The sequence below is a fragment of the Melopsittacus undulatus genome, chromosome 5 (genome assembly GCF_012275295.1).
Source record: "Melopsittacus undulatus isolate bMelUnd1 chromosome 5, bMelUnd1.mat.Z, whole genome shotgun sequence".
Classification (NCBI taxonomy): Eukaryota; Metazoa; Chordata; class Aves; order Psittaciformes; family Psittaculidae; genus Melopsittacus; species Melopsittacus undulatus.
In genome coordinates this window covers 82,287,313-82,312,138 of record NC_047531.1, presented here as the reverse complement: position 1 = coordinate 82,312,138, position 24,826 = coordinate 82,287,313, and the positions used below count along the sequence as shown (strand labels likewise).

General features: G+C 42.1%; 1 protein-coding gene across 1 annotated transcript; it reads right to left on the bottom strand.

Annotated features, from left to right (window-relative positions):
- On the bottom strand, positions 1-24,401 carry LMNTD1 (lamin tail domain containing 1). Its single transcript, XM_034063335.1, has 7 exons — positions 24,378-24,401; positions 22,345-22,457; positions 6,596-6,782; positions 4,243-4,362; positions 2,771-2,976; positions 1,454-1,626; positions 1-83 (listed from the first exon to the last, which is right to left on the bottom strand). Exons 1-7 carry the CDS (start codon positions 24,399-24,401, stop codon positions 1-3), a joined length of 906 nt encoding a protein of 301 aa, XP_033919226.1.
- Between the last annotated feature and the right edge of the window lie 425 nt (positions 24,402-24,826).

Here is a 24,826-nt window from a genome sequence, read left to right as displayed (position 1 = left end):
TCAGGTGGCAAGTGCTGATTCCCCTTCTGTCCCAAGCTTTTCCCTGTCCAGGAAGATGGTAGAATGGATATGGGAGCCCAGCTCTGCAGAATACCAGAGCAACACAGAATAAGACAAACTAAGTTTTAGTAAATGAGACAAACCAAGATTATACATAATAGACACCTGGTAGCTGATGCTACCTGTGATTAAGACAGAGCAGGAAATAAACCATGACATGAGGTTTATTTTTATTACAACTGGCTTCACCAGGTTTTAATCTGCTTTGTCTGGATTTAACAGCTGAAAAGGACCTTCCTGACTGCTCTCTCTGGTTGTAGGATTACTATTTAGGTGTGTAAATCTAAGCAGGTGCATTAATGCTTTCCTGGGTCAAGCTGAAAGGCTTTCCCTAGGCTGGAACTCCTAGAAATGGGGAAAAACTGACAGCTGTGTAGTCACATATCTACACCAGTTACAGGGTCACCTCCTTAGTGTATATAAATAATTTAACTAGGCTGGTTTTAAGTGTTCACCAAATACAGAATGAGTGTCTCAAAGCTGTCTTCAGAAGCTGGATACCTAGTTCCTTCAAAATTAATGGCAACTGAGCATGTAAACCTTTCCAGGGATTTAAAATACTAGGTAATGAGCACATCTGGAAGACTGTACTATAGATCATTAGAGCTCCTTTTTATTTACATATTCAACCTAAGCTTTTCTGTGTTTCACTTGGTCCTTTTCCTTCTAGTTCTGTTTCCTGGATCTAAGACTGTTTCATCTCTGGCTGTGATGGTTGAACCCCTTTGCATGACAATACCCTTGCTTGGCTAATACAAATTTAGCTCTTTTCAGTCTCCCTGAACCAATCTCTTCAGATGCTTTTTCACCCTGTCATCTCCTCCTGAAGTCTTTGCAGTGTGTCCACAGCTTTTTGCATTTGATGTACCCAGATTACACACTGGCTTTCTCACCACTGCCTAATTAACAATTCACAGACAATATAAGAGTCTCTTACTGATTCTTTACCCATCAGTATTAGTAACAATAGCTTCCTCACAGCTTACTGACACATGCAGCTCTATAGAGCTGCCGGGGGCAGTGCAAGACAATCCATTGGGGTGAGGGAGGAAAATATTTTTGTAATATTAATAAATAGAATTAAATTTCAAAATACTTTAAAAATACTTAAAAAAACCCCTTTATCCTATCCTCTTAAATTTCTATTGATGTGTATGTTTTACAATATACTTAATGTATTATTGCAGACATAAATGTATATAATTTACACATAAATAAAAGTGCACATTTTGTTACTGGAATGCGTGTACAATTTAAGTTTGGAGAACTGCTGCTACAGAAGTAAGAGGTGGTAACATACATGTATTTAAGTCTTAAGCTATTCGTGTCAGAAAGTCTACCCTGTTGCCACTGTGCATGCTACAGCATATACCACATCTGCTGTTGAACTCACCTGGAACAGGGTCAGGCCTTGATGACTGACACCGGGACTGCCTGCACAAGCTGCTGCCATCATTCCCCATGGTTAATGGTCTACCCAGGGAAAAGTGAGGGTGTGTAGGAGTGTTTGGGCTTTGGCACCAGGCACTCTGATTAGGGTAAAGGGATGAAAAGGTCTTTTTTTCCCTGTAAACAGAAATTCAGTTAAGTTTACTGTATTTCACACATTTAGCACATGCATGTATGTGCACAGGATATAAAAACCAAGTATATTCTATCTACTACTGCATTATTTATTGTATTGCATTAGCATATTTATTATTGTATTTTGCCTAGGTTTACCATGTTTAATGCACACATACGTTACATTTATGTGATATATCTAACAAACAGCAGACATAGATTTTACACATTCTGCATTTAGCTGTAGGTAGAGGAAATGCAACTTCTGTATTGCTTGACATATGCATTATAATTTACCAGTTGCCTTTGGTTGTAATTTTGCCAGTCTTGAACTCTCTGCACTGAATCTTTTCATCTTCTGAACATCTCCAGCCACAGTATGGAGAAGAAATTCAGAGAAGAACCATTACCCCAAACACAAGAAGGTTCACCCAGTTTTTTTTGGTGAAAAGTATATCCATATTGGTCAATCCTTTATTTCTGAAATATATGTTTTTCTGTTGTGAACCTGGCTTAAAAGCCCCTGGAACCAGTATTCTGGAAGGGACTTATTAAAAACCCATCAGTATTGCATTCCTCATTTAAAACCATTGAATGACTCAGCTCAGGGGTCCTGTCTGAGAGCTGGGTGCCCAAACTCAACTGCAGCAGCTAAAGCAATGAATACAATTTTTCTTAGCACTGCCGAGTTTAAGTTTGATACAAAGGCCAGAAGACATTTCTGAAGCAATGGTTATAAGTCCCTAGTCCAGTTCAGAGTGAAATGACCTGAGAGCAAATTGAGTTCAGGCCCATCCTTCTCAAGACAAAGGAAAAGAGTTCTCCAACATTAACATTTTTGGCTGAAAGCTTCCCAAGTTGTGGTCTCCAAGTGGTACCAGCCAAACACTTGGGACTCAAAGAATAATATATAATAATAAAGTCATATTTTAAGAAGAATTTAATGTTCTGCTTAGTCTTGCTTGGACATGAATACATTCCTATCTGGAGCTCTGGTCTGGATTCCTGTTTGAAGGTTAATTCCCATTTTCAAAATTCCCCAGCTTTTCAGGATTTGCTTACCAAGATACTCATTTAAAGCTGTTCACTGACAGAGCCAGTCTGGCACAATGCTGCTATTACAGTACACACAATAAACATCAGATACCTTTTGATGAAGCTTGGTCTTTTTTTACTTGTTTGCCATGGGTCAGCCACGTTCCACTCTGTATCAGTTATTGCAGATTCCTTTTCACATTGCTCTCTTGTTGTAGAGAAAGTTGGTATAACAATGTTCTCAGGTTCTTCACTTTCCCCTGTCGCCACCAATTCTTGCATGGTGGTCCAGTAAAGAGAAGTATACCAAGCAACAGCCTGATAAAAAACCCACCAACATATCACTCCTTATTTATATTCTACATCTTTTCATCAAGATAATTGTTTGTTGTGGACAACCTAGAAGGACTGAAAGGGTAGGCACTCATGTATTTCAGAGTTATTTACCATTAGAAAGATAAATACCCATAACAACCACCAAATTCCAGTTTTTTTCCATTGGTCTGTAAGATCCATTTCCAGTCTTTAAATATAGTTAGGGTAGACTCATCTAAGAGCCTTGACATTCCACTGCTCCAATTCAGTAAATGAAGCAAAGAAAGAGAGAAAAGAGAACATGACAATTCTGCAAGTATGTTAAAGGCTGCTGAAGGAAGGAAAAGCAAACTGTTCTTCATGTCTACAGTGGATAGGACAAGAAGAAATGGACTAAACCTGAGGCAGAAAAAGCTCAGCTTAGGCACTAGCAAAGCTTTTCTGAGCATAGAGAGAGTGAGGCACTAATGCAGATTGCCTGGGGACATACTGGAGTCTCCACTACTGAAAGGCTCGCAGAACTACCAAGGTAAGCCACAGTCAGAAGCAATCCTGGCAGAGATAATCACATCTCAATTTCCCCTTCAGCCTCTGATTCCCCGGTACTGATGTAATAGCAAGTATAGCCAAACTGAGCTAGAAGAGGTGTAAATGTGAAAAGGTGACACCAAAAGTCAACGTTCACTTAGCAGTTTGTAAGGGGCAAACTATGCTACCTTGGGGAAGCTGTATATCTTACACTGTTTATGGAAGTCACAGGTCTTTTCCATATTGTCAGTAGTGTGAGTTTGTCTAGATAAAAATGGCCAAAACCCACAGTTGCCACTGGATAACTATAGGGTAAAAAACCATCATCTTGGACTCTCTCTCATCCCCAAGCCAACACGAGTTTGCCTAAAGATATTCAACACGGTTGCCAAGCTGATGACAATTACTAATGAGCAGCTATGGGCTGAATAGCCCTGGGCATAGCTGGATCTTTCATGGCTGTAACACAGTGGGAAAGGACAGTGTGCTGGCAATTCACACTGCTTCAATTGCTGTGAGGACGTTAGCCTTTCATTCAACAAGCAGTGTTTTTCTTCAGTTCTTCAGTTCCTAATAATTAACATCCACAGAGACAAGGTTAACATAGAGAGATCACAGCTTTGCTATGTCTGGATTGCTTGCACTTGATTCTGCAAGGACTTTAACAGTATGATTCTAAATCTCTGAAAGAGGTCCAGTGATACAGCTATCTGGGTAAGGAAATGCAGTGACTTTGCTCACTTGGCCACTAGGCTCACAGAGAACGGTAGTACAGTCAAGGCTTGTCCTAAATCTCTTCAGGTCCTTCCAAAGAAGATCTGAGGGAAATCTGTGAATCACCATAGAATCTGCTGCCCAAACCTGCAAGGAACAAGCAGCCATTAGGTTAAAGATAAAATGGCTCCTGAATATTTATGCAACATAAGAAGGTAGTAAAAACATGAGGTTTTCCTTCTTCTATTTCTGTACCACTGGTCACTATTTGATCTGTGAAATCAAAGATGAAAGAACTGTGCTTCAAGACTTGCAGCTTAGTTATAGTGATTATTTTCAAGTACCTCTTCTGTGGATTAACAGAGATTAGCAAAGGCACATTTTTCAAGGTGTGCTAGTAAATCCTGGGCTTTTTGGTCTGGCTTGCTGAGAGTAAGATTAAAAGTAGGCAGTTTCTTTTACTTTATGAATTACCAGGGGCATTGGGAGAGATCTGTGATATCAGCTTTAAAACTCCAGTCTCTGATTTTGGATTCCCTCTGTTCATTTTCAATTCCCTCTTGTCTCTACTGGAGACAAGAAATTTTATGTCCTTTTATCTGTATACAAAAGATTTAACAACATTGTGCTTTATAAAGTGAACACAATTATCTGTGACCTTTATCACTAGCACAGTAGCAAAAGGACCTGTTATGAAAACATTTCTCTTACATAAGACGACCACAACAAGCTTTTGCAAACACTGTTCCTAAAGGATTTAGCAGTTGCCATCTGTGAGAAAATGGCTTCAACCATTTCCTGGGAGCCAAACCAATTATCATTCAATTTTAAAGGAGAAGCATCTAAAAATATATATATAAAATGCTCTCTTCCAAAAGTGCTCACCATACAGCACTTTTCTAAGGTGTATTTTGTGGCTTTTTCACACATACATCAGAAGACACAATTGACTGTAGCTCTTTAGAGCCACTGCTAGCTTGCATTTCCAGCTTTCTTGTAAGAGGGCTCACAGAGAGCTACATTGACCTGCACTGAGCTTGGTGATGAATATGGACTCTGCCTCATCTGGTGCTCTCATGGGGAGCTGGGGCCTGGAAGTCCTCCATGGCTGACTATCAGACACAGACACTATTGTACATGAATTTTAGATGCAAGAGTTGTCAGCACAAATACAACCGTTTGAAATTAACAGAAAGGCAGATTTTTTCTGCTTGTGTATGCTGAAATAGAAGCTGTGGTGGACCTTCTGCCTTTGTCTTTTACCTTGTTCACCCTTTAATTATAATGGGAACAACCTTGTCAATGACTTTAGCACTGATCAGAGCACTTCAGAAAGTATCTTGCAGCCAGCCAAGCAGTCTGCATCTTTACCCAGTACAGCAACAGCTGTGCCCACTCTGAGTGTGTTTACATCCCAGAGGTTGCTGGAGTTTGCATGCAGATGCCAGCAGCGCACATTCCTCAGCTAAACCTACAACTGAGCCTTGGTCACATTTAGTTCACATGTTCAAGCCTTTTTCATTACCATAGATACCAGATGCTTATATTTGTTATCTATTTAAAGCTTTTCTGGGGTATGATGAAGACATCTGACTCTTTGCATCTTAGATCCTACTTACCTCTCTAACTCTTATTCAAATAGGCAAAAAGATACATCTGAACTAGCTGGAGGGGAAGTAATCTCTGAAGAGCAGCAGCCCATGCACTGAATTTTTAACGTATGGTTCTGGCACAACATCAAAGGAGTGCACATCATCTTCATTTTACAGAATAGGAAACGAAGGCACAGAGTCTCATCATTCTGCCTAAAGTCATCCAAGGCAAAGCCAGGACTAAAGCCCCATTGCCAGAACAGTGGTTTATGGCTTTCTCTGCTGGGTAACAGCTGTCCTCAAGTAGTGGGCACAGTCTGGAAAGCAGCATCACTTTTCTTTTTATTTCAATTCAGGCCCTACTATAGTGGTACCTCAGACTATACACAAAACTGTATTGCTTCAGTAGCAACACATAAACTCATTTCCTTTCAGGTTCTATTATTTGTAGGTTTCTGATAGGTTCAGACCCGTCATTGGCAAACACTGGCACAATTCAATATTCTGGCAGTAGGGTGAGCTTTTTAGAGGAACAGTGGCTGGAAAAAGTAATGTATCAAATAAGGACTTTCTAGGATATCTTTTCATTGCTGGACAACATGAAATATGTGATGAGTCATGAGCATGCCAGGCTTGTACTGGTGATCAACACCAGGAACTTCTGAATTCATCATTATTTGTGTTAGCCTTTCTGAAAATATAGACTTAAGTTGGACTCTATACTATGAGGCTAAGAGTGTACCCTAGTCTGTCAGCTGGGAAAAGACACTTAAAGCCCCCACACTCACTGTCACTGTGGAGTTAGGCTCCATCCTGGTCTCGGAGGGAAATCTAAATACAGCTACTGGTTGACCTTTGATGTCCTGCTTCAACAGATAACCCCCAATGTTCTCATCTTCCTTAGTGGCATGGTTCCGGATCTTTACAAAGCGACCACCTTGATCAACTTCATCAATTTTCAAGTTTCCAATAGCACTGAAAGAACAGAAGTTGATTTGAAAGCATAAAAGCATTGCTTAATTGAAAATATACATATATTTCCTTATAACAACTAGCCTAGAGGTCAGTAATTAATGGTAAGTAAACATACCACAGGCAGAACATTTACAGCACTGCCATTCTGCTTTTTATGCAGTGTCTTTCATCTGAAAATAAAAACAAATCCATTTGCATGAAAATGAGAATATTCTGTTTCTTTTTCACATGTAGGTAACATCCATTTCCAAGAGAAATAAAAAGATTCTTCGTGGGGCAAAAGTCATCAGTATACCATTTGAATTTGGTTTTGTCTAAATCTTTTTAGGCTACAACCTCTAAGGCTGCCTTGGGTGTTCAGCCTGGTATGATTAGTAGAAGTTGTGTAGCTGACCCTCTTTGAAAGTTTAGAGAATGCATCTTTATCAATATGTTTTTCTCCTCCTGCCTCTCATTGTTTTTTCTTTACTGGAGACAGATATTCATTATTAACTTGGAGAGGCTCCATGCTACCAGACTGAGATTTCATCCCTCCCCAGTTCCAGAATCACAGCAAAGCAGGCTCTGGTTTGCACCTGCAGTAAGATCGAGGACTTCTTGTGAGCAGGGGAGCACTCAATCTCCCTTAAGCACTGGAAAACAAATTTATCACTTGAGTGTTCCCTTAAGTGGTGTGTATGTCAAGTGATCACTTGTAAACACTCAGTCCCAGACTGTAATACTCATCATAGGTCTTATTAGACAGGATATGAACAAAGTCTAAGAATCAGCTTTTGGTGCAGCATCTGCTGCAATAAATGTAATTATTTAGCACTGGTGCAGTGTCCTGTCTGTCTTATGTGAACGCAGTGCATTTGCCCTTGCCATGTTCATCTAGTTCTAGTAAGTTTAAGTCATACATCTCTGTGTGTATAGTAAAGGTTGACCCAACAGCCTAGGCAGCTTATGTGCTTCATTAACATAGCCAAATCCTCATTCACAATGTGACAATACTGCCCACCCACTCCAAATAATTCAGCTGTGTGGTGTAGCAGTGAGTCACACTTGCTCACGACAGCCAGGCTGCCTCCAGGCTGCTGCTGGCACTGATAGATTTGGAAGCAGAGCCGCAGGGAGCTGCCTCCTCCCTGGCCATAGACAACATGGATATTGAACGCAACACTTGGCTGCTTCTCCCCTGTCTTCCTCAAACTTTGGGATCTCCAGAGCATCCCTCCTACCACTCCATCATGGTCTATTTGTGCTCCACATCAGCAAGGACAGACCTGGAGACGGCTCACCAGAGATGCAGTGCCTTACAGGGGCTTTGACAGCACAGCCAGGCTGAGGGGCTCCTTGACTTCAGACTCCATACCCCCTTCTGGCTGCTTGCTTTCATCTGTCTGCCACAGTTTGGCATGTTTCTCCTTCCTCCCTTCTCTTAGGACCACACTAAGCTGGACTGCTGACATAACCTGGCGTAAAGGGCTTTGAGGGGATGTTATTTTAACCTGAGTATTTTTGGCAGTCTCTGCAAGCTGCTGCACCCATGCAGCTGATGAGAAGAAGCTTTGCAAATGCTGTGACTCAAACCCTATATGCTTTCTTCATGTATTGCTCCTGTCCTGGAGCTCCAGCAGTACCTTAGGACTCCACTGGGCTCTAAAAACAGAATGACAGCAGCAACAAAGAGAAATCCCTGATATTTTTACCCTCTGGAAAGATGTAGAGCCCTTTAAGTCAACGGGAGAGGGTTTTTTAACCATATAGAAAGCAAAGAACTTCCAGCTTTCCCATTTTTCTCTGTCTGTGCAAGGAAAGTGAAAGAAAAGTTTGGGTGCCAAAATGTATCTAGGAGGAGGACAGGAAAAAGCAGATGAGGAAAGACACCTCCTAAAGTGGTCTTAAATGGCCATTTTATGATGTAACATTTTAAATAGCAGAATTCTGGTCGATAAAGGAGCGAATAATGAGGGTCAAGGGTAGCGTAACTTTCCCTAAACAAGGCCTCAGTTGAACCTACTGAAGCTGAGGAAACTTGGGAACATAAAATGGGGCTGACAGGAGTTTTTGATACAACACATAGGGCTGGTAAAGGAGCAAATGATGGGACATGGGAATTTGGTGTTGGAAGCTGCTGAAGCAAGCAGCACAGAGCTGACAGCTTGCACCTGTGCAATCCCCTGCCTCCCAGCCATGCTGGCTGCTGCCTCCCATCCAAAGCTGCAAGAGTTAAACCTCAAGGTCAGTTCAACCATGCCTAAAGGTGAGTATGGCAAGAGCTGTTAGTGATAAGGAAGAATAAATGGGTTTGATCATCCTTCAATATCAAATGCTTCTGAATCAATTGGGCATGCTCCTGTGCCAGCTCAGCGAGCACAGTACTTTTGATGGGCATGGGACGTGAGCTCATCATCATGCATTTCTTCCAGGCATTAAAATACAGCCTTCTGCTGACAGCTCTCAGTACCTAGAAGAGCCTAGGAAGAACTGTTAGCTCTTGATAATCCTGGTCTGGGTATGTGGCTCTCTGGCATCTCCCTTTTGCTCCTGGGAGAAGCCATCCACCAGTCCCCTGACTCAGTCCAGGACTACCAGCACTATGTATTCTCTGCCCATACACCCCAAACAGAGCCTCCAAGTCAAGAGCCCCTTTCTTTTGTTGACACATTCAAATCTAAAACTTAAAAATCTTAACAGACTTTGATTAAGTCAGTTTTTCATACGGGCATGGGGTCTGCACACAGCAAAAGAGAAGGAAGTGGAAGAAGAAAGGAAGGAAAGCAGATAGGTCTGCACCCAAAACCAAGGACATTGACTCCACTCACCACAAACTTAAGAGCAGGCATAATGCTCTTCACACTACTCCTAAGAGAAGGCAAAGCTCTCACACAGGCATCCTCACACTCTTTCCTCAGAGACTTCTATCTTCAGTCAGTCATCTTTGCTGTATGTGTCTTTAAATCATAATTGAATAATCTCCCACATTTTTGGGGACTTCTTTGCCAGAGGAATTCCTGGGAATATGACTGCTATTTGATGAAATTCAGAGGGACTAAATTAACTAAAGGCTGACTAAAGATAAGATTCTTTGTTTGAACTGGAAATCCTGTTTTATCAGCAACTATTTTTAAAGAACCCTGCAATGAAACCTGTATGCTAGTGCCTTTATGTTCCGGTATAGTTTTTTCTGCCAAACAAGACTCTGAATTTATGAACATCATGATCCATGTGAATGTCTCATTGGGAATTTGGACCTTAGCCTGTGCACGTACTACCCTTGACCTTAAAAATCCCAAATGAATAGGCACAATTTGAACTAATTTCCCCAAACCCATTTGGGTTTTACTTTCTCTCTATGTATGTGTAGCTCCTAGTCCCACACCTAGTAGCTCCTAGTCCCTGTGCATAACAAGAGGGAGGGAGCTTGTATGCAAAGTGAGACCAGCAGGATTTCTCTAAGAGCTTATATAGGCAGCTAGCTGCTGGATGGCAACAGATTCTTGTGAGTTTAAATGAGGGAATATCTTCTCTAAGGAGATGTTCACTGAAGGCTTCGAAGCTTTTTTAGCAAGTTAGTTTACCTTTCAAATAGTGAACCAGTTCCTGTGAGACAGGAGCTAAAGTGCTAAGGAGTGTGTGGGAGAGGTTGGATTGTGTTGATGCTGTAGTTTCTGCTGCTACATGCTAATGTTCTCTGGTGGCACAGAATCCAAAGTTTTCTGTAACATACACAGCACTGTACGCTGCAGAGGGGATAAAATGTCAGTGCTGTCAGTACCATAGGGAGCATCAGCCATAGGACCTACGACCTGCTATTAGAATGCTATTTGAGCTTGCTCCTCTTTGAGCTTGAGCAACAAGGCATTTGAACTGTAAAACACACCATAAATTCAAGCCTTTCTAAGCTCCTAAATCTTCAAGAAAGTCACAGGTTGATACTACAATTGTGTTGGGAAAGGTTTATCTGCAGAAGTACAAATCTGTTTATTTGTATGCCAACATATTTAACTGTACTGGAAGGACAGGGCAGGAAAAGCCCTGGGAGAAGGCTCAGCTCACTCTTTCTGAAAGGCTATGAAATGCTGCATGCATAATAGCTGTACACAACTGTAGGCCTGAAATGCCAAGGTTCAGCTGGGATCCCAAGTGCTTTACAGATCACTGCTTTAACTTCATTCACCCTTAGTATGTAGCATATGCACTTAGTACAGAATAGATACTGATGATTTTCAATAGCCATGCACAAAATATCAAGTATCGGTTTCTATTTTTCATGTTTTCTGCAAAAGAGACACCCTAAAAATACAGCAGATTTAACACTGCTCAGATGAGAAAGTCAGGGAAAGGTTCAGGGAACATTCTCATTGACCAGACACCACAACTGTCTCTATGCATCAGTGCAGGACACATCTTACAGTGCTAGGACACATCTTACAGTGCTATCACCCTCCTAGCTCACAGCTGATACCTGAAAATCCTAATGCAGTGAGTCCCAATGCTTCTGAAAAGTCTGATGGCTTAAATCCCAGCCATTTCTCAGCATGACATTAGTTAACAATATAATTAAACATAGAACCCTCAAGGTGCTTTAAGTATTTTCACATATTCTCAAAAGCAAATGGATGCAAATTAAGTTCAATTGTAAACAAGAAAAACAAAATATCCTAGTTGGCCAAACCCACATATTTCTAATAGTTTGTGTGTTGTGGCCTCATGACAAATCAGATCCAGCCATACTGCTTGTCAGGTCTCTATAGAAGTATTACTAAATTACATCTTCATACTGTGTACACTCACAGGATGTTGTATAATGCAATACCAAATTAAAACATTGGATATTGTGTACTACAATGTAGTTTTATTTACTTAATGTGTATAGCAAGAAAGGGTATAGCTTAAATTTGAATTGAGTGGAGTTAAGAACCTCCAACCTGCTAGCTTGCTAGCACAGTGAAATATTATAATAGTAATGAATCAAATGAGAATGAAAACAATTGCTTAATTTATACATTAAACAAGTTTAACCACACACAAAGCAAACTGTCATTGCCTCTTACTCTTTATCTTCAACAATTAGCAGAGCTAATGACTTCTTTTACTTTCTGTATGAGACAAGATGTGATTCAATCCCCACTGGAAAACAGTTCACACAAAACAAGGAAATGCATAAAGGGGAAGGTGATCTCTTTTATCTTGTACTATTTATCTAGAGTTATTCTCCTCAGGCCCAGTCAAACAGTATGGCATCTCTCATTATTTGAAAACAGCTTTAGAGCTCTGAACATAACTGGAGCTTTCATGCTGGCTTTCAAAGGTATCTTTTCATGGCTGTCCCTGTAATGTCCTGAGAATTACACAGATCTCTTTATGCAAACCTATGGAAGGAGCACCATGGGTTTACAAAGACTAAGTCCATGAGAAAAGTGCATATAAAGTTGAAAGAATTACAAAATGAATGAGAGCAGGGAGACCAGCAGGCACCAAAGAACTGGAAGTCAGGAAAGCACTTGGTAAAGTGCCTCTCAGAGTATTACCTCCCATTGGCTTAGACATAAATACTGTCACAGGAACTGTCTGAAGGACTGCAAACAAGGAATAATAATAGACAAGGGGGTTGCATCTCATATGTTTCCTACAGGGACAAAGAGTAGCTGTCGTTTCAACAAAGCATTTCCACTTGTGCAAGGGGGAATAAAACAGCTGGTTAATAAAATATGTAGATAACATCAAGTTGAGAGAAGAGGGTAGGGGAACACAACTGAGTTCCAGAGAAACAGTACAAATAGCCCTGGAGAGCTTAGAAATACAGGAAGGAAATAACTGAGATGCAGCTCTTGGAAAACAGCACACTAATTCATCAGGGGAGAAATAGCATTCACTGGAGGGAAAAGTATGGAGAGCAATAATGCTGAAAGAAGGCTAGGAGGAAGCCAATGATGCATTTCCAATTTGACAGAACAAAAAAGGCTGTTACAATTTTAAGGCACTGTCCTTTTGGAGTAGGGAACACAGAGTGGGAGATTGCCTTTGTGCAACTGCAGAAAGGGAAAGATGGAAAAATCCTGATTCTGATGTTCACAAGCACCAGTGTCTGGTGTGACCAGGCTTCACTGACTATAATAAAATTTATCCTAGAAGTAAATGCAAGGAAATAGAGTTGTTCTACTTCTAACACAGGCAACATATTACACATATGCATATTACAAGGTCCTGCACCTGTGTTAGGGCAACACCAGACACAGCTACAGGTTGGGCAGAGAAGAGATTCAGAGCAGCCCTGCAGAGAAGGACTTGGAGGTGTTGGTTGATGAGAAACTGAACATGAGCCAGCTTCAGTGTGTGCTCACAGCCCAGGAAGCCAAATGTATCCTGGGCTGCATCAAAAGGAGCGTGACCAGCAGGTCAAAGGAGGTGATCCTGCCCCTCTACTCAGGAGGTGATCTTGTCCCTCTATTCTGCTCTCTTGAGACCCCACTTGGAGTACTATGTGCAGGTCTGGTGTCCTCAACATAAGAAGGACAAGGGACAAGTCCAGAGGAGGCCATGAGGATGGTCAGGGACTGGAGCACCTCCCATATGAAGACAGGCTGAGAAAGTTGGGGCTGTTCAGCCTGGAGAAGAGAAGGCTGCATGGAGACCTCATAGCAGCCTTCCAGTATCTGAAGGGGGCCTACAGGGATGCTGGGGAGGGGTTTTTCATCAGGGACTGTAACAGGACAAGGGGTAATGGGTTTAGAGTTAAACAGCAGAGGTTTAGATTGGATATAAGGAAGAAATACTTTACTGTTAGGGTGGTGAGGCACTGGAATGGGTTGCCCAAAGAAGTGATAAATGCTCCATCCCTGGCAGTGCTCAAGGCCAGGTTGGACAGAGCCTTGGGTGCCATGGTTTAGTGTGAGGTGTCCCTGCTCATGGCAGGGGGGTTGGAACTAGATGATCTAGATGATCTTCCAAACCTATCTAATCTATGAGTCTATGAACACAGAGTTATCAACTCATTATATCTTCGCTTGAGGCACCAAATATATGACCTCATCCATGATGTTTTAAGTATTACTCTGCTAGAAATTCTAGGTTTAGGCTGGCACAAAACCAGAATAAAATGTACCAGCTTCATTTTAGGACATTTCATTACCAGAAAAATACTGATAATTAACAAGGAACTATAAAGAGGTACGAAAATGATGAATGATCCAGGGACTAATTTATGGGGGAAAAAAAGCAAAAGAGCTAAAATGATTGTCTTCAAAAGATAATCGCAGGGACATGTGATACCAGAATTGGCATAGCATGTAGTGGGTGGAAAATCCCCAAAAGGAAAAGGCTTTGTGTGACTGAGCTATCACCAATTAAATATCACTGTAAAAGGAGAAACGTAGGTTGAGTATTGTAAAAACAACCTTGGCAATAAGTATATGGAAGCCTATCCACTGAACAACACAGTGGGAAACAGTCTGTAGCAGACAGTGTCCACGTAGGGGTTAGCCATAAAACTGGAGTTGTCAGCCATTGCCATTTCTCTGAAGAAGACAGATTCAAGATAACAGAAACCAGCTGAAGATCTGTTTTGATAGGGCATTCCCACCATTAGTATACACGAAGCTAAACGAAAGATGGCAAATGTCTTTGGGGGACAATTAGCTTCTCTAGGAGACAATATTTTACTTTTTAGTGGCGTTTCTAGGTGGATATAAACCACATGCAGCCCAGTTACTGCTTTAGTTGCCTGTCACTGCCTTTGATAGCTTCATGCAGCCCACATAGTAGTACCCTCTGAAGTCCTCTGGAGTATCAGTTCTATTCTTGGATTCAAAGTTAGGCAGGACCAGTTAAAGACAAGGCCAAACCAGCCATGGGGTACTGTGTTTCTGCTCTTTTTATTGACTACCTTCACTAAGGAGAGGTCTTTGAATTTGTATTCATGGACATTGAAAGGGACCTGGTAAAAGAAGGGTAATTAAGCCTTTCTGAGAGTGAAGTCCAATTTAGGGCCAGTTGTCCCTAAAGAAGTGAGACAGATCCTTACATTTCAAAGCCTTTGATGTTCTCCAATATATAAGCAACATATAAACAATATAAACAATAACTCAGTCTCTTATCAAGGGTTTGCCTGTGCTTCATAGCTCCTATACAGGAGGCATTGCAGCAAACACCATCTCTTCCCTACAACCTGAAGGTGAGCAGCAACTCACAGTGCCTGTACCTGGATGCAAACTCTTGGTACTCCTCATGAGCAGAACGTCTCCTAGGATTCTGCATGCTTCTAAGGCTCTGGGCAATCTTCCTTGAGTCAGTAAACAAAGGGATGGAGCTCCTCTGTCCTGGCACTGTCACGAAAACACTAAGGTTTCTTGATGAAGCAGAGTTCCAGCTTGGTATTTCAGTACCGTGTTTGGGCTGAGCTGATGAGCAAGCAAAAGACAATGACACTGAGTTATGCAATATTAACAGACAAATTATGAGAAACAAATCTTTTCTTTTTTTCCTTTTTGTGGTAACAAAAATGAACATTTTACTTCCTCTTTTGCCTCTGATTGCAGCAATGCTTAGCAAACACTCCTCTCAAAGTGTTAAATCTATGGCTATAAAACAGAGCACAGCTGGTAAACTGAGCATTTTCTTACTGACATGTAGATTTATTACCTCATTGGAATTACCTTGGGTACCGAAAAAAACAATAAATTATGCCATCAGTGGTGTAATTGTCATCCTGCAATTTCAGTCCTGTTAGAGAGCATAGCATCAGCTGTGAGGGGATAATGAATATATTAAGGCTCCCTTCCAATTACAAAATGAAAGTGATAACATTCCCTGATCATCTTTTTGTTCCTTTTTTCAAATATAAGTGTTCAAGAGGGACCTTGCCAGGACTTCCCATTCTGGCAAAGGCAGGTAGAACCAGAGGTGGGGAACTTAACTCTCACATCAAAGGCTCTACACCGAACTAAACCCTTTTCAGTGCCTGTTTCCCAGACTATACATTCGAGGTTCCTTCAGTACTTTATGTTGCGTCTTATACAAGACTCACTCCACCAGAAAATCTATCTCTAACCAGACCTGGTGGGACAGCCCTAATCTTGGGGGAAGATGCATCCCTCAGCTCATATTGGCTCTGAAAAGATATAGCAGAGCTTCGCTTGCGTGAGTGTCTGGGTCAGACAGCATTACTGCAATGCAGATAAGCCTCACCAGATCCCTGGGAGTGTTGTCTACAGTGTTACATTTCTTCATATGAGGACTTTTTAATTACCAAAAAACGCTAGAAATTCTGTAGTCTCTTCTCCCTGTGCATTGCATCATGGCATGGCGATGGCACAGCATCTGACACTCTCCAGTGCCATTTGTAATCCCTTCCCTTGGGATTCCTAGGGAAGCACTACTCCAACCCTTGGACAATGCTGCTTGTTCACTTGCCTGCATAAAACTAGCAGTTAGTGGCAGAAAAATGTAATAGCACAAGGGTAATAAGAAGGTGAAACGCTACAGCACAAGCAGTCTAAAGGGAAAGGTCTACAGCCTAAGTGTGACTTTGATTGAGGAAGAACCAGACTAGGAAATACTGAAGAATGGCATCTGGGCTTTTGGTAGCAGGCAAAGAGCACGAGGGGCAATGAACTCCCTAAGCCACGAACTAGAAACATTAGGCTTTGTTTTTCTGGGCTGGAGCCTTTGGTAGATCAAACACCCGGAGCGACAGCCAAACTGGCAGCCGCAGGGTGAGCAGACTGTGTTGAAGCTGCTTTTCACTGATGTGTCAACAAGCCAGTCTGTTCTGAGATCAGACCGGCAGTTGCTTTTGCTGTTGCTAGGATCTCGCATTCTTAAAGAGGACTTTTAGGGGAGCCTCTAGGAGGGGCCCTGACACTGTTGAAGTTCTGTGGGATCAAATGACTAATTTCCTTATGTTCCTTTGGAAACTACTGTCTAAACTGTGGTAGTGCTCCACAAACACTCAGCAGGGGAAAATGCTGTGGGGGAAGCCTCCAGGAAAGCATCTGTTGGGCAGACAAATTCTCCTCTCCTATGGCATCTCGAACTCCAGGAAACCTCATCTCCATCAGCCATTAAGCTGCCATAAGTAGTTCATCCTGGGGCACCATCTCTGTCCTGTAGGCTCTCCTTGTTTGGGTTTTCTTTTTGGTGCTGTTTTCTTTGGTTTTGTGCCACAGCAAAGGACATCTGTACCCTAACATTCATAGTGGAGTGCTTAGGAAGCTTTCTTAAGGGAGAGGAGGCTCTTAGTTCAAACTCACCCTACCCAAATTAGTGCAATGATTTTAATCATGGTTTTCCACTTAGGGGGCTGGATTAACTTCCAGGCAACAGTGTAGAGGGGAAAAGGGATCTGACAGCAAATCTTGCTCTCTAACATGCTTCATTGTTCACTGGTAAACATACAGGAATCTGAGGGAAGGACTTGAGGTTAGTGGCAAGCTCACACTCCGAAGGTTGGAACAGGCCCACTGCTTTCCACATATCTACCTTGCATCACATGTATAAACATGCCCTGATTTGCTTGAAATGGATCATTAACTAAAGACACCACTGGGAGGACAGACACAAACAAATGTGAGCACGCACACACATGTGCACGCACACACTTCTCTGTGGGAGGTCACATCAGCCCCTTTTCCTTTGAAGACTAGGCCATTAAAACACTTTCATAACCTTTTTTCCCTTCAGAGGGCTGTTCATAGCAGGAGGAATACACTCCTTTTGGATAGCAGACAGACTGGGGTCTTTCATTGTTTTCTAATATGTGGGGTGAAATTCATCTTCATTCATCAATACACTGGAGTGATCAACATTGGCAAAACCCCCTTTCCCACCCCTGGGCAGACAAGTGCTGCTAGAATAAGCTGCAGCTGCTCCCTCCAAAGACCCCCATCACAGTGCTTCACCAAAGCTAAGTGTTTTGGTTTGGTTCAATAGGCAGAAATGAAACATTTCAACTGAAGAATGTCCAAGCATTTTGTTTAGGTCAAAAGAAACACCTTGACCTTTCCAAACATGCTGTTCCCCCAGCAGCTGAATTAATGAAGCCTAATTTAGAATGACTTTTCCCCTTCTTTCTGCTTCCCCATACCCCTACCCTGGCTTCATCTGGGCTCTCTGATGGTTAATAAATGGGAAGGAGGAAAGGACATACCAACCTTTTCTTCAAGAACAGTATCAACTGTATCTCTCATGTCTGACCGTTTACTTCTAGAAAAATCTATAGGGTCTCATCCCTGAAGACACTATTGAAATATCTTTTTTCCCCCAAATGTCAGTCTTTCCATTGTTATAGTTGTGCAGCTCTAAAACAAATGCTGAAATATCAGAATTGCCCACTGACAAGAAACTCTAGTCATAACTGCGTTTCAAGAGGTGTGCTGCACCCCCTCTTTGCAGGATGTTGAGCAATCCCCTGGTACAATTGGCATCATTACTCTGGTCTGTGTTGAAGTAACTAAAGAGAATTTAAGAATCTATGGGGACACGGGGCCAAAATGTCATATTTAGCTATATTGGAGAGCAAAGCCTCCTCTCAAGTTATATGGTTTTATTTTTACACTGTGTGCACATGGACAAATAAAAGACTCTGGTTTCTGTCCTAAATACAAATCAATTGAGTCTCCAGAAGCTTACCTATGGAGCTCCTTTGCAAAGCCTGAGTTAGGCCAGAAGACTGTGCCAGACTGGGTATTTCTGTGGTCCTTCTGTCAGATGGAGGAATAGGTAAACCCACCAAGTTCATGACTGAAGAATTCGGTGACTCATCTAGTATGGAGCTTGGAGCGGAGGAGCCTGCAACTGATAGCTGAGACCAGCAGGACATCATGTCTGTGCTGTATGAAAGAAATGACCCTTCAGTAATTTGTCAAGTAAACAATCTTTAAAACCAAAGCATACATTGGTCTCTTTGTCTACTAAATAAGAAAGAGAGAACAGGATCTTATACAGGGACAAGTCAGATCACTGTTAACGTGGAGAACGATTTCTCCACCTCTTCCTCATTTTAAAGTGGACACAGTCCTAACTAAGCAATACTGCATCGTGATACAGCCAACAAACCTATCTTCAGCTCTGAGCAATATGCTTGTACCATCTAATGTGCCTTCATGCTGGGTTGACTATTTGTCACATCCTTCCATCTGAGCAGGTCCATATCTGTGATGAGATCTTTGTGTTCTTGTAGACAGGTTGTGGCAGCTTTTGGCTGAAATCTGTAACTCTTATTCTCTTCTGTGCGCCAACATGGGCACGAGCAGACAAGAGTTGAGCAAGTTGTGTCTTCTTCCTGAGCCAAATGAACTTAAGCCAGTTACCATCTGGAAGCTACCTTGCCAAGTCAGCACAGCACCCATCCTAACTAATATAATCACTTATTAGGTTTTGGACCAGAGCTGGCTTATAGCCATCCTTCTGGGAGCACAGAGAGGGATTTGGATTTGTCTGTGGTTTTCTTAACCACGACATGCTTCTAGATGCCAACTATGTGGACTGCTCCCTTAGAAGGATGACCAGACACCGTACAGGGCCTCTGTGTTTGCAAATATCTTCCACTACCATCTCCCAGGAATTTCTGAGTTCCTCACATTGAGTCCTTCAAAAGAAAGTCTTTGTCCTTCTCTTGAATTTAAATAATTACATGGCTCATTTTATGTCATTCAGGGAACCCTGTGGAATTCCTTACTGTGGCACCAAGCTGCTGCTGCAGAATCAGGACAGCAAGAGAGGTTTAGGGAAGGTTCAGCCTTGCCTCATGAGACAGGACGTGGGGGCTCTTCCAACAGGCTAAAAAGGTTGCAAGTTGCATGTCGTGTGAGGACAATGTGGTGCCCTAGCAAGAGTTACTGTTCTCCAAAGCATAATTTCTCTGTCCCACTCAAGGCATCAGTCCTTTGAATTGCCTCTCAGATGGGCTATGCCACTGCAGCTCTGTTAATCCTATGCAGCCACTGAAAACTGAAGTCATTTACCTATCAGAGACAAGTAAGTTAAACTATGCACTTTTTAAAGGAACTGATAGGAGGAACTGATACTGACATGTGTAGGACTTCTTTTAATTAGAAAACTCAAAGCTTAGCAGCATCTGTTGAAAGCCTCCAAGGAAGAAGAAATGTGTGTGTATTCATCCTTGTAAATATTCCCAAGAACACTATTTTTGATCATGGCAACACAGTTGAGGCTGACATTATACAAGCTGGCGGCTTTAAGGCCACATTGGCAGGAAAAGAGTTTCCTTCCCAAGCATCTGGCTTTCATCTGGGCAGATACACTTGGTCAGGCTGTTTATTTTATGAACTCCACCTGCATGTATGTACGTATGCCTCTGCCTGTGTGGGTGGGTAGGGCTGAGGGTTTGCTCTGTGTTAAAGAATTACAAAATTAACTTAATTACCTCCTGCTTCCAGCTACAGTTGTACAAGTCCAGAGCAATTTCAATAACTTTAGTGGAATTACTTGTGGGTTTATACAGGTGTCAGGGAGAGCACAGCTGAGCCCAGAGCAAGGCTCTGCTGAGTGCCAGCTCATAGAAAACATCCACAGAGACTGGCAACCTGATTCTAGTAGCTAACAGAATCCCTGCTTGGGCAATAGATGTCATCCACAAGCATTACGCATTAAGACACATTATGAAATCTAAAATACAAATAAAGTTGTTGTGGTCTTCCTACTAGATAGAGCAAGAGGATGTTAAATTGTTCCCCCCACCCTGTCACTGCTTAGAGCACAAATCCTTGCATTACAGGCTGTGATCAAACAGAGGAGTGGACCGAAGTCTCCCTGCAGTAAAAGAGGCAGCTAATGACCGCAATAGTACTGGGATGAAACATCACAATTAAAACCACTCAGATTTGTTTGCCACATAAATCTCTGCAGTTTCCAACCAGAAAGGCTGTGTTGATTAAAATGGCTGGGGATGTCTCTAGTTTATCAGCTAGCCAATGGCTTCAGCAGACAAAAAACCATAAACTTTATGGCTTGCTTTATATAATGCATAAATTATATTTATAATATCTTATGTTAATTATACTATGTTATGCTATGCTACATTACATCTGTTTTATGACTTTATGCATCTATGCACAGATACCTATATATGTCTGTGAACAAAGGAATGGTCAGCAAGATTCAGCAGGTCATACACTCCTGCATGAAATCAAGTTGTGTCAGTGTAAAACACACCATGTGTGACAGGTGGACCAGATCACTGAACCAGGTTTAGAGAATTTGCTTCTTGTTCCTTTAGACTTTCTAATCTAAAGAGATCCAATAGGTCTATATTTATTGATAGATATGCAGCAATTACATTTTCCTTTAGTTATTGATTCCTTCAAGAGGACCTTTATTCTGTGGGTTTTGACACCACAGCTGGCTAGTAAATCCCCATCCTTCCACTCTGGTTTGCAGATTTCAAGTGTATGCAGTTTCAAGCTACAGGAATAGCATGAGGAGAATTGCATGAGTGAAATTCATGCCTACTCCAGGAACTTGCAACACAATTCAGCTACTGACTGCTAGGTGGAACCTGAGCAAACAGCTCTTGTTAAGTGGATAGAGAAAGCAGAATGAAAACTGCCGTGGTCATTTCACACATTTCCCTCACAACTGTTCTTCCTCTGCCTTTTTCAGGCACAGCCCTCCCAGCAGGTACCTGTGGCTGTCTTGCTTTTCTCTAAGAGAAGGAAGCAGTTGCCTTTAACATTTATGTGCAAGGAACAAAATAAGGTGAGAAGGCCTAGGTTAGGAAGCTGGGTATGAGCTTCAGCAGTGCCAGGTGATGGCTCCCACTCTGAGTCTTCTTGGAGAGGTAAAGGGCTCCTTGAGTTCAGTGTCTCAGAGACAGATGGGGTGAGGCTGGGCTGGCAAGTCTACATAGGTTGTTTTGCCTTTGGTGAGTCTCTGTGCCTCCCAAAGGGTTCCTGGTAATTCAGCATGCAGGGGACTGGAATTTGGTTTGGAAAAATACAGGGAAGAAGCTAAGAGCAGGTTGGATCCTTTCTAGGCTTTACAAAACTACTTCCCCCAGAGGCAACGGGTATTAACAAAGGTTCTAGGAAACAAAACCTGTTTATCTGAGAGGGGAAGGGAAATAGATTTTGGCAAAGACTTAGAGTACACATAGTACTGGAATTAAAATTGCTGGACTTGAGCAAGTTGGAAGCTTGAGAAAACTGGGGATCCAATGAAAGCTTTACCATGTAGGCTCATGGGTACTTCTGAAATAAATACGGACAAAAGAGTGAACAGCATGTGAACAATATGCTCTGCTCTAGGAGATCAGACGGGGTAATAATGGGCCTCTCCAGAAAGGAAGAACTGCTTGGAACGTGGGAGGTAAAATTGTGTCTAGCACAACATTACAATAATGGAAGAATAATTCTACATAATAATCTTCCATTGATGCCTTTACAAACCTGATATTCCTTTCTTTTTCTGAGACTAATTAGAGGGCCGGTGCAGAGACCTTTCTTTGCCTACTGTAAAACCCAAAAAATCTGGATTGTGACTACTTGGAGACAGATTTAAAACAGTTGTATGGCAAACCAGGAGACAAACAGCAATTGATTTTTCCTATTAACTCGCTCACCTTCTTCTTCGTCCAGCCACATCTCTGATTGACTCGATTTCAGTTTCCAGAAAGACATGCTTCTCCTGAACCCCATTCAGTGCTTCCTTCTTGGCACGAAGATCTTGTGCTTCCTAGAAAAGATTGCATGAAATCAGAGGGAAAATATATTTTGAAGTTTGTGCTCATCACACCAGCCAACCTAACATGGACTTTGGATCGGAAAAACAAAAACCTCATATTTTGATCATTGTGCCAAAGGAACTTCCCATGTTTTGTAAGTTTGGCTACCTATAATGTTGATTTAATGAGCCAAACAGGAGAATGTTCCTGTCAACTGCCATCCTTCCAAAGTGGCCTTGACTCTCAGCCAGGAAAAAGCTGGAAGAACTGACATCTCTCCACACACAACAGTTATGTGACTATGATGGAAGATGCTGTCCACAGGACAGTGTGACTCAGGTACAGCTCCTCAAATGCACACCCAAACATGCACTGTGTGTTGCACTGAGTAACTGGGCATGCTGTAGAAATGTATAGACATCTCTCAACAAGTTATGCACTGACCACTTCTGAAGAAGGTTAATACCACTGCTCTTGGAAGCACATGCATTGGGAAAAGAGCTTGTTTGGCTCCTGGGAAATGACTGCTCTGCATGACTTAGCAGGGAGAGCAACATGAGGCAGTCTCTGTGCAGCACATAGAAGCATAGAATCATTTAGATTGGGAAAAACCTTAAAATCATTGAGTCCAACCATAAGTACACAACCTTCCAGATACACTGCAAGCTGGGAAGCTGTCTACCTCACCCAGGCAGGGCCAAAAAATCTCAGGGTCAATTGGGACAGTGGGCAATGGGTGTCTACCAAAAAATACACTGCAGAGCTTTGCCATAGACTGGATTCTGGAAGCCACAATAACCATTACTCCAGTGTATCATTTGATATGCAGAAACAATTTGCTCACTGAGTGGTTTGACCTTCTTTAGTCTCTGTACAGAAGGCAATATTCTTGTAATCTGCAAACAAATTGAGCTACTTGTTAGCTTGAGTAGGACAGGTCAGTGCCCTATTGCTGAGCATCACACTTCCAGTGTCATCATTTTTCTTTTACCATAAGAAAAACCTTCATTTTATTCCAGCAGCATCCCAGATGATTTGTGCAATCAGTAACATAGACCATGGTTTCAAAGTTCGAGAGACTCCATATTAATTATGTACACACAGTACATGACAGTTGAAACATTTCTGGATTAGTTATCTTAAATCAGACTTGTTTGTACAGCCCCCTCCGAATAAATGAGTAGGTCTACTGACATCTCTGTGGTTTGATTGCTGCCAGTTCAGTGCATGTGAGAAATAAACTTGTGACTGCCACAGTACGTTAGATTTAGGAGCATAAGCACTGCGATATAAATACATCAACAACCATCTCCATGCTGAAATAATACAATTCTGGTCAGGGTTGAGGCACTAATAAAGGAAACTGCAGCATAAAATCTAATAATGTCACAATATACTTACAAAGAGAATTAGTCTGGATTAAAAGACATATCCTTAATACTAAACAAATACTACTTCACATATAAACAGGGACAAGAAATAAATACAGAAAGTCATGGTTTTCACTTCGAGGAATGATGATCTAGCTAGTTAATGTAAAGAAAGCATTGCCTTTGCTCGGAATGGCATGATGCCATTTATGACCTCATTAAAAAATAAAGAGACTATTATTTCGAGTCATGGAGGTAAACCAAATGAAGTTAACTGGGGTAGCCTTTAGAAGAGCATGTCTCCAGCTTTTCCTTCCCCAGAGGTATTCCTGATGCTCCTGCAAAATAATGACAGCATGTCTGTAAAGGCCCATCCGAAACGTTGCCATAGCCTAGCCAGACTCCTCTCCCTGTGGGAGGCACAGCTCAGGGCCCAGCTGGCTCACTGCTCAAGTTCAGACAAGCAAGCCCTGTTGGCAGCTGCATCTGCTGCAGGGACCTGAAGGGGTTTCCAGCCTGCTGGCTCCACTGCCTGCCAGACTTCTCCTTGCACGTGCTTACCCATTCGCTTGACCAGTGAGACATGTTTCCGTTTGGGTTTGAATGCACTGCACAGAGGAAGTGAAGGAATGTGTGCAGAAGAGCGTGTCCTGCTCCATCTGTGTGGGAATGATGCAGAGCTGGAAATGTGGTGCCCACCAGCTCCTGCTACCTGCAAAGCTGCAGCCCCCTGAGCCCTACCATCGACACCTGAAGCTGGTGAAGGTACCAAACCAACCACTCCTACACAGAAAGGAAAGTGACCTTTGGCTACTGCATCACCCCAGTATCACAACCATGCAAGGACTGTCCCCAGGCTCTGGGGCAGATGTGTCACCAACAGTAAGGCTAGGGAGTGGAGAAGTCCTTAAGCCCACATATCTTTCTCTTCTTACAGACCTGGAATGGGGATTTCACAGCAATATTCATGGGTCAGGTTAGTTCCCCTGAAAATCAAACTCAAAGCTTTT

Coding starts and splice junctions, on each gene's coding strand:
- LMNTD1 (XM_034063335.1), bottom strand. CDS start 24,401: ATGTCTCACTGGTCAAGCGAATGG. Junction 22,458..24,377: donor CTCACTGGTCAAGCGAATGG/GTAAGCACGTGC, acceptor AATCTTTTCTAG/GAAGCACAAGATCTTCGTGC. Junction 2,977..4,242: donor TCTGTGAGCCTAGTGGCCAA/GTGAGCAAAGTC, acceptor GTTTTTTATCAG/GCTGTTGCTTGGTATACTTC.